Source organism: Apium graveolens, chromosome 1 (genome assembly GCF_009905375.1).
Source record: "Apium graveolens cultivar Ventura chromosome 1, ASM990537v1, whole genome shotgun sequence".
Lineage (NCBI taxonomy): Eukaryota > Viridiplantae > Streptophyta > Magnoliopsida > Apiales > Apiaceae > Apium > Apium graveolens.
The window spans coordinates 97,820,200-97,830,625 of NC_133647.1; the positions used below are offsets into that span (position 1 = coordinate 97,820,200).

General features: G+C 43.6%; 1 protein-coding gene across 1 annotated transcript; it reads right to left on the reverse strand.

Moving 5' to 3' along the window:
* Window positions 1-3,530: 3,530 nt before the first annotated feature.
* On the reverse strand, window positions 3,531-4,226 carry LOC141690876 (uncharacterized). The gene is made up of 2 exons (XM_074495653.1): window positions 3,900-4,226; window positions 3,531-3,752 (listed from the first exon to the last, which is right to left on the reverse strand). The coding sequence occupies exons 1-2, from the start codon at window positions 4,224-4,226 to the stop codon at window positions 3,531-3,533; spliced, it is 549 nt and encodes a 182-aa protein (XP_074351754.1).
* Between the last annotated feature and the right edge of the window lie 6,200 nt (window positions 4,227-10,426).

The following is a 10,426-nucleotide window of genomic DNA, read 5'->3' on the forward strand; positions in this document are numbered from 1 at the left end:
TGCCTGCACGTTTTATGACGCTTTTTTCTGCCTTAATCATGCAAACTTTTACTCGCTTAATTATTTTGTTTGTCATATATTTGGGTACGTCCTACTATGAGGACGCGTCGCCTTTTGAATCTTGCGGTGTTTATATTATTATCTGTTAAATAGATGTCCTTTAAGGGCGCGTCCTCTTTTTTTGAACGCGTCTTTGTTTGTTTTGGATATTATATGAGTATGATATCATGTTGTACTTATGTATTTATGCAAGGCACAAAGCAAAATGGGGCGCGTCCTAAGAGCATCAACCAAGATAACTTTGGCACGTCCTTAGCAACAGTATGCGTCTTTATTCCATTTTTACCTTGACTTTGTTGTTCCCTTTAAACGAATTACCACTCAGGGCGCGTCTTGTGATTAGGACGCGTCATACAACTAAGTAAATTAACAAATAAACAGCCATTTGGAAAATTTTCAAAGTTTTCATTAATAATGCGCTCTGGTGTCAAAACTGTTGGGTTTCGAGGCATAAAACGCAGCGGATAAACATAAATAAAACAAAAAAAAATTTCGAAACCCAAAAACAAGATCCATGTATAATTTTGGGCAGATTATGGAGATAACGAATCATACCTTTCAAGAGCTTAATTTGCACGAACTCAACGGAGATCCTAGCTATCACGCTTTGTGTCTACCTCTCGGAGAAACACCTCTATGGTATCCACACGAGCACCTCCAAGAATGTCTCATGAACTTGACTACAGAATGGATGTACTAGCCTCCTTCTTGATGATCTGAATTGCCTCTGCCTCTCTTTGCTTCTAGGGTTTTCTCAAAAAACGTACCCCCTCTTTAACCTATCATTATCTATTTATAATGGCTGATTAAAAAGGCCCATAACAGCAAAGCCCAACCCTAGTAGGTATTGGATTAAATATAAAAACGAATTTATATTATTTAATTAATAACTAAGTCATACTTAATTATTATGGGCAAAAACATTCCTTTTAATTCGAATTTATATTATCTCAATTAAGTCTTACTTAATTATAATAAAATTCGAATAATCATCAATTAATTTAAATCCATAATTTAAATTAACTATTCCATTAAGTGCTCTATTTGTGCGACCCTATAGGCTATTATTTAATTGGCAATAATTTTATTCTCTAATAAAATTATAAACAATGAGCGGTATCTAGTAATACATCATTGTTACCCAATTAAACAATAATTAAATCGTGATTAGATAAAACCTTTCGTGATTAATGTTTTTCGTGTAATATAATCCCTTTAACCATACATATTATAGATTAAACTCGAGGCATGTATTTAGTCATCCTCTTCAACATTTAATTCGGATTTACTTGATCCATGAGTAGACTATCAAGACAAATCATTATTTGAGCATGACCATGCTTTTATAGTCTCACTCAATCAAGAGGCCAATAATATCTCTCCTAATTATAGGAGGGTTAAATCCTTTATCTATCATTCATATTTCTTATACGACTCATGATATACCCGATGTCCACTTTTATCATCACCCGATCAAAAGTAACTTTTAATGTAGTCAAAGTATATTAGTCCTCGTATAGAAATATAATGATTTCAAGTCAAAGGATCGTTACACCATTATCACTGTGAGTCTTTCTTATGACTTTATTAAAGATGAAGAATCTCACTGTGGGTCTGTCCAGTACCATGTACTCTCACAGTATCCCCATACTTATAACCAATGAGATGTGGTTATCTTGTCAAACAACATATTAGTCTATCTATGTATTATTATTGTGCTATATAATAATACTCGACTAGGGACCTTTAAGAATATGATATATTATATAATCTCAAGTTCAAGTCATGTACTTAAACTATACAATGTGTATCATGATTCTAAGGACATTTATTATGCTAACAAAATATCGCAGTAATTAAGGTCATAATAAATACATTTATTAAATGATTCAACTGACATAAAGATTTAAAATAATAATGTATTGCCTCTAGGGCACCTACACTAACAAAAACTGCACCAGTCTCACGACTACTATGCTCTGTGGGGAAATTATTTCGAAAAAATGACCCTTCAACTAATTCTAAGGTAATAGTACATGCACTACCCCCTAGGCTAGGAGGAATTTATTTAATTCTAGTCTATAGTCTGGGCATAACCCTAAGTAAAAAAGATATGTAAGGGGCCAAAGTCGCGCCTTACTGATAATACTTCCGAAGATGTTCCGCGTTCCAAGCTCGCGGAACCAGCTTCTCTTCCATATCCTCAAGGTGATCAGTCCCTTTCCACAAAATTGCATTTATCTTATATGGTCCTTCCCAATTAGCTCCAAATACTCCATGCTGGGGATTCTTCATGTTCGGCATCACCTTCCTGAGCACCAAATCCCCTACCTTTAGCAGCTGTCCTTTTACCTTCTTGTTATAATACCTTGCGGCACGTTGCTGATATGCCGCAAGCCCAGCTGAGAATTCTCCATTGTTTCTTCCAAAAGATCTAAATGAAGCCTTTGATTAACCTCTGAATCCTCCTCCATGTATCGATCTCTACGAAGCGACCCCGAACCAACTTCCACGGGGACCATAGATTCGTAGTCGTAAGTCAGCATAAATGGAGTTTTTCCCGTTATAGATCGTGGAGTAGTGTTGTAAGACCACATAACTTTTGGAAGTTCTTCAGGCCAATTCCCTTTACGCTCTTCCAGTTTGGTCTTAAGGGTGTGCTTTATTATTTTATTCACGGCTTCTGTCTGTCCATTACTTTGAGGATGATAGACCGCTGCAAACTCCTTCTTAATTTTCAGGTCCTCACACAATTGCCGCAATTCCTTGCTGTCGAACTGCTTCCCGTTGTCAGAGACAAGTTTGTAAGGAATACCAAACCTGCAAACAATGGAATTGAAAATGAAATCTCTGATTTTCTTTGCCGTGATAGTTGCCAATGGCATAGCCTCTGCCCACTTAGTAAAGTAGTCAACTGCGACCACCGCATACTTGACATCCCCTTTAGCCTTGGGCAACTCTCCAATTAGATCTATCCCCCACATGGCGAACGGCCACGGGCTTATCATAGTCGTCAAGAGCGTCGCTGGTATAGATGAGTAGTTTGCAAAGCGCTGGAAGTGATCGCATGCCCTGGCAAAATTTGTAGCATCCTCTTTCATTGTAGGCCAATAATACCCTTGGCGCAAAACTTTCATCGCCAACGAGCCACCCCTCGAGTGATTGCCACAGATTCCTTCATGTACTTCCCTTAAGATGTAATTTCATTCTTCTTCGTTAACACATCTAAGCAGCGGTTGATTGAACCCCCTTTTGTACAGAACTTCATCGTACATCACATACCTTGCAGCCTGATAGCGGAGTCGACGAGCCTTAAACTTATCCTCGGGGAGTGTTCCCTCGTGAATGTAGGCCAGAATGGGCGTCATCCATGTTTCTTTGGGAGCCTCATCCACTTGCATAATTTCTATCTCTGGGATACTAGGAATCTCCTGGATTTCAAGGGGTATGGATCCTAATAACACAGCCTCTTATTGCGACCCCATCTTTGCTAGAGCATCTGCGTTACTATTCTTCTCCCGCGGCACACATTCCAACCTAACCTCTTTGAACATTCCAATCAGGCGCTGCGTGCATCTCAAGTACAATTCCGTTCGTGGACCTCGCGCTTGAAATCCACCATTCACCTGATTCACCACCAACTCGGAGTCACTTCTTGCAATTAGGTTTTGCACTCCCATTTCCAAAGCGATCTTTAGGCCATTAATCAATGCTTTATACTCCGCATCATTATTTGTTGCATAAAACTTGAAATGAATTACGCTCATCGGATGATGGCCTTTTGGAGACACGAGTACTATACCCACACCTGCTCCTCCATTGTTAACTGCCCCATTCACATGCAAGATCCACCAGGGATGTGGAAATTCCTCCAAAGACTCCTTAACGTGAGGTGGGTGTAGCATCACTAAAGCTTTGTCATCAACTGCGGAGTCAAATTCCAACAAAAAATCAGCTAAGGCTTGTCCTTTAATCGCCGTCCGGTACATATATTCCAAATCAAACTGTCCCAACTCCACGGCCCACTTCAGCATTCTCCCTGATGACTCTGGTTTGTGAAGGACTTGCCGTAATGGGTATGCCATACGAACTTCAACTCTATGGGCCTGGAAATACGGCCGTAATTTTTGTGATGCAAGAATCAGGGCATAAACCAACTTCTCCATGCTTGTGTAGCGAGTTTCAGTGTCGTGCAAGCGCTTGCTCACATAATACACTGGTGACTACTTCCCATCTTCCTCTCTTACCAGAACTGCACTGATTGAATACTCAGACACTGCGAGGTAAAGTATTAGAGATTCATCCAATGGTTTTGATAATATGGGAGGGTCCCCCTAGTTGTTCCTTGATCTTCCTAAAGGCCTCTTCATATTCTGGTGTCCACATGAAGTCCTTCCCTGCCAGCTTAATGGCTTTGAAGAATTTCTTGCATCTATCAGACGACTTTGAAACAAATCGATTCAGCGCGACAATCCTCCCAGTTAAACTCTGCACCTGTTTTACATTGGTAGGTGACTTCATATCCAACAATGCCTTGATTTTTGCGAGGTTGGCCTCAATTCCCCTATGATTGACGATGAACCCGAGAAACTTGCCTGAATCCACGCCGAACACACACTTTTATGGGTTTAACTTCATGCGAAACCTCCTTAGAATGTTAAACATTTCCATCAGGTGCTTGATATGGTCATTTGCCGCCTTAGACTTTACCAGCATATCATCCACATACACCTCCATGGTTCTCCCAATTTGTTTCTTAAACATCATGTTTACCAACCGCCGGTAGGTTGCGCCAGCGTTAATCAAACCAAACGGCATTCCTATGTAATAGTATAACCCCCTATCAGTGATGAAGGATGTATGCTCTTGATCGGGACCGTACATCGGAATTTGATTGTAACCAGAGTATGCATCTATAAAACTTAGCAAGGCATGCCCTACTATCGCGTCAACCAACTGATCAATTCGTGGGAGCGGGAGGCTATCCTTTGGACATGCCTTATTGAGATCTGTGAAATCCACACACGTCCTCCACTTCCCGTTCGACTTCTTCACAAGCACTGGATTTGAAATCCATTCGGGGTAGAAAGATTTTTTGATTAGTCCCACCTCCAACAAACGGTCTACTTCTTTTTTTAATGCTATCGCCCTTTCCTCGCTCACCGGGCGGCGTTTTTGACGTATGCCCGTACAATTCGGGAAGATATTCAACCGGTGACACATTACTTCTGGGTCGATTCCCACCATGTCTGAATGACTCCATGCGAAGACATCAAGATTTATAATTAAGAAGTGGGTAAGACTTCCCCTCATTTCATCACCTAACTGGGATCCCACTTTTAAAACCTTGTTCGGGTCATCTTTGTCAACCAGAATAGATATTGTGTCTTCGGCCGGTCCCGTCTTTTCGGCGGGCATAGGGATCCTAGGATCCAAATTGAAATCAAAGTCTCGGGGATCTTCGACTTCCACTCTTGCATCTGAGGGCGCGTCCCCATGAGTGGGAGCATCTACCTCAGGACAAGGCATGAGGTTGTGCAACGCAGGTGTGGAGGGCGCATCCTCATTTGGAGGAGCATCAACCTCAATTTCATTTTTACTTTTCAAAGGCGCGTCCTCTTTTTCGGGAGCATCCACCTTGAGGTTATTTTTTAGACTTTACAAAATCTCCCTTCTTCCTTCCCATTTTTCTCTGTTAAACTCCGTCTGCATGATCTCCTCTGCATGGCTCATCACAACTTCTTCCACACTACGGATCCTCGAAACATTACCCAATGTCGAAATAAAAGTCCCGTTGATATGGGTTTCTTCCTCCTCTGGGCCTTCTACGAAATAGTGGGCATGAACCTCTCCACTTGGTATCTTCCGCACCCTCAAATGTAAGACCCTTTCCCTCGTATCTTCTCCTGCGAAATTCCTTAACAGCCTTGTGTTAACAGTCACGCGACTCGTACTGCGACCCTCTCAGACTGCCTACTCCGTTGGGTGTTGGAAATTTGATCATCAAGTAGTGTATCGAGGTTATCACCCTGAATGCTCTCAGCCAAGGTCTGCCTACCAACTCATTATGTGCGGATTCCTGGTCCAGCACCTTGAAGTCTATCATTTGGGTAACCGAAAGAGCTCCTTCCCCAAGTGTGACAGGGAGTCTAACCGAACCCATAACTCTTACCGCTTCTCCCGTGAAGCCATAGACGTGCGCGTCCTCAAAATACATATCACTATCCGGGAAACCCAGTTTCTTGTATGTGCTGTAGTACAGGATGTTTGCAGAGCTCCCATTGTCCAAGAAAACTCGATGTACGTTCATTGCCCCAATAAGCATGGTAATCACCAGCGTATCATTGTGGGGATGATGCATCCACCTTGATTCTTTTTCCTTGAATGTAATGTCAGCGGACTCTCCCTTAAAGATCTTTGGAGGTCTGTCTTCCAAGCTGTGAATGTTGGTGAGTGGCAGATGCCGTGCCTCTCTCGCGTTTCTTTCCAATGCTCGATTACTATCACCAACAAAAGGGTGTCCTCCAAAAATTGCCCTGATACTGCCAGCCCTCTGAAACTTAACTTCCGCTGTTTTTTCAACATCTTCCACCCGCGGGGGCTGTCTTTCATCCTTACCCTTGTCATTGCTTCCCCTGCGTCGTTTCACCTTGTCAATCCATTCTCCCAGGTACCCAGCCTTGATCAATTCCTTAATTTCATCTTTTAGGTGATGACACTCGTGGGTGTTGTCATGGCCGGTAGACTCATGGTAATCACAATACTTCTTCTTGTCTCTGGTCTGTCATGAAGTTAGACGGTCTGGTTTCTTGAAGATTCCCATATCCTTATTTACCTCGAAGATATGATCAATGGATGCTGCCAGTGGGGTATAATTGCTGACCCTTCTCTCTTAGTTCGATGGCGGGCTTCATTCTCTCCGCGTGTTCATGGTGTTCACCCTATTAGGGCTTCTGGCATTCTGCCGGTAATCTGGGCTCAAGGATCTATCTCTTCTCTTGGCTCGCCCCTTAGAGTTATGGGTGTTGTCGTTCTTTTTTGTTTCTACAAGCGACTGCTCAATTGCTTTGAATGATTCCGCCTGCGCAAGCACATCAGCTAACAACACAGGGTCCTTCCCTTGCAGGTGCTGCCAGAAATCTGTTCCCACACATAGTCCAGCTATAAGAAGTATTTTCAGTGTTTCATCAGTCGCGCCCCTTACCAAAGTGGATTCTGCATTGAACCTTTTGAAGTATGAGGTCAAACTTTCTCCCTCCTTCTATTTCACATTAGCCAGTGTGGTAACTGGTGGCGTGTACTTCACTGCAGCTTGGAATTGAGTTAAAAACAAAGTTTTCATCTGTTCCCAGGATGCGATCACACCTGAACCAAGTTTTTGGAACCACTATTGAGCGCCTTCTCTAAAAGTGGCCGCCAGGAGACAGCATCGAGCCAAATCAGGTACTTGATATACTTCCATTTCAATGTTGAAACACCCCAGGAATTCCACAGGATCAGAGTTCCCATGAAAACCCAAGTCATTGGTTGTGTTCCTGTATCCTGCCGGCAATTCCGCCTCCCTCACAACAGCAGCAAAAGGACACGGAGCTTGCGCAGTTGACGTTACCCTTCCTCCTTCAAGATGGTTGAGCAACCTTTTGAGATCGTTCACATTAAACGTCCCTACTCCAGGAATGGTTTGAACATTAGGCTGTCGGGGTTGCTCCGCGACTTGTTGGGGTTCCCCTTGATTACCCCTCGGGTGTAGCGGCGGATCTCGCTGCCCCTCGCCCTGAGGCTGCGGCTGTGGTATGTTACCATCTTGGTTTTGAACGTTGTCCTGCACGCGAGGTTCCTCTTGACCGCGTCACGGAATTTCATCATTATTTTGCACTCTTACTTGAATTCGACCGCCGTCCTGGTCATGAGGACGCGCCCTGGACCCATTACCCGTAGCACTGTGGGAAGCTACAGGAATAACGACATGAGCTTCTTCAGTGGAGGGTGCGCCATCTCTCCTACCATTGTAGGGCGTTCTTCCATATTGGTATCCCATCCTTCCTCGTCCATTCCTCTGATATCCCTGGTAGTAATTCCCGGGCCTTCCTCGCGGAGGGGCACGCTCGTGCTCGCGGTGCCGCACCCTGTCATCCTTTTGAAATGTAAGGGGCACACGCGTTGTATCACGGGGCCTCGCTTCTCCAGCATTTCTTTCCTTTTGCCATTCTACCAGCAGCATCCTCAAATCATCATCCTCCAACCTTATACCAAGCCTTCTTTTCAAGGTTGAAAAATCTCTTCCTTCCTCGTTTTGATTCTGAGTGTTCTCCGCACGACGACGCTCATCCATCATACGCCCAGACCTATGTGGGTGTGGCACCACCTGGTTACCAAGGTGAGGCCTTTCCCTACCATCAGTATCCTCATCGACAAGCTCCACAATAGGTTCTCATCAGAATATTCCAAGCGTCGTGGAGTGATTCGCGGGTTTTCTCCGCTGCCCTGGGTATCTCCTTCAACTACTGGCCCCTTCCCCACGGCGTGGCCATGATGGGGAAAACGACAACCTCTCCTAGTTCTCCGACGCTCCACCGTATTCAGTCTTGAGTGACAACTGTTAAGAGTATCCCTCATACGGTACAGCTGCTCCAGGATATCAGCGTTGCTGATGAGAATCGGAGGTGTCCCCCCCACATCCAGAGCTCTCGGTGGATCTGCCATGTTTCTGGGAACGTAGGGTTCATGGCGAGTGTAGCCTCCCCCGCCTTTGTCTTCAGATCTGCTATCACTTCCATCATAAGAACTTCCATCACGATTGTAAGACATATTTTCCTCCTAAGATTACGATCTTAATCAGCACCCCTCCTTCTAGCGTCAATTTGTTGATGGAGGAATCTGATAACAACAAAGATTGAGGTTTCTTGTCGGAATTAAAATCTATGACGGTGGTTCTTCGCCGGAAAATCAAGCGGTGTGTGGTGGTTTGTGGTTGTTTTAGGCTGAGATTGATCAGAGTAAGTGGTGGCTCTCTTATCAGCTCTCAACTTCTTACCCTCTTAATGTGCCTACGTACCCTTTATATAGGGATCAAGCTTGACGTAGTTCTTGTGGAACAAGAAATCTAATGGGCTTAGACTTCTTATTCCTAGGCCCGGTAGAAGCCCATCCAAAGTCCGTCTTCCGCTAGCTTTAGGAATGTCCAACTATGAGGCCCAACCGCGAAGGCCCAAGGCTCGTCCGTAATCGCAGGACTTCATGGATAGTGCATCTCCCTGCACAAGGATAACACTCCGCTACAACTATCTTCCTTGATGTACGAACGCAGGTATAGCCACGGTTCACCCCAAGTGCCGGACACATCCCTGTCCCCCGAATGAGGATAACCCACCAGATAACAGGACAGGTGATCCCAAGCCTTTGGGTGCAAAGTGCAGGATGACTCCAAAGTTCTCTAACGAGGACACCCGTTGAATACAAGAACAGAGTTCCCAAAGCACACACCAATGTTAACCCTGCATCCCAATGAGGACACCCGTTGAATACATGAGGAGGCCTTCAATCATCAGGCATACCCCTGGAGGCCTTCAAGCTTTTCACAGACATCCTCTTCCTTGACCGTCTCAAGGAGGGAATTCTTCAAAGAATACCTACAACAAATACGTTAGTAAAAACAATCTCCATTGCTCCTCTCCATACAAGCTTTGTCCCAAAGTGACCATTGAGAATACTTAGGCCAAGCCCAGGACGCGTCCTAAGAACCTGGGCGCGTCCTCAACTTATTGAAACCTGCATTGTCCCCTCAGAAACCATCGCACAAAGCATTCCATTATTTAGGGTGCATCCCCCAGCCTTGACTTGCCACAAGACCAAATTTGCCAAGTCCTTTCACCATGATTGACGCGTTCACATCTCTTGGGCGCGTCTTTCCCAAACAACGCACTTCCAAGCTTCACCATCACTAGACCATTAAACATCCCCTCAAAGTTAGGCGCGTCCTACGTGCGTGGACGCGTCCTAACCATCCATGATGCAATACCGGTTTTGACTGTACTTAATCCGCATTTGACCCGAGTCAATCCAATGCCAAATTTTGGGTATAAAGTTTGCTTTAACCCTTTTGTAAAAATTTCTTCCAGTATTACCCTCAACCTCAAGGATTATTACGTCCGCAATGAGATACTTCAAGGGCAATATTGTACGTCAATCATTTCTTGTCATTTATTATTTATGAAATAATAAAAAACATATGTAAATTTATATTATACTAATTAACTAAGTATTATTAAATTTTAGTTTACTTTCGCTGAATCTTACCATAATTATAAATTTTACTTGTAATAAAAACTTGCAAAATTATAATATACTATTAATATCTCAGAATATA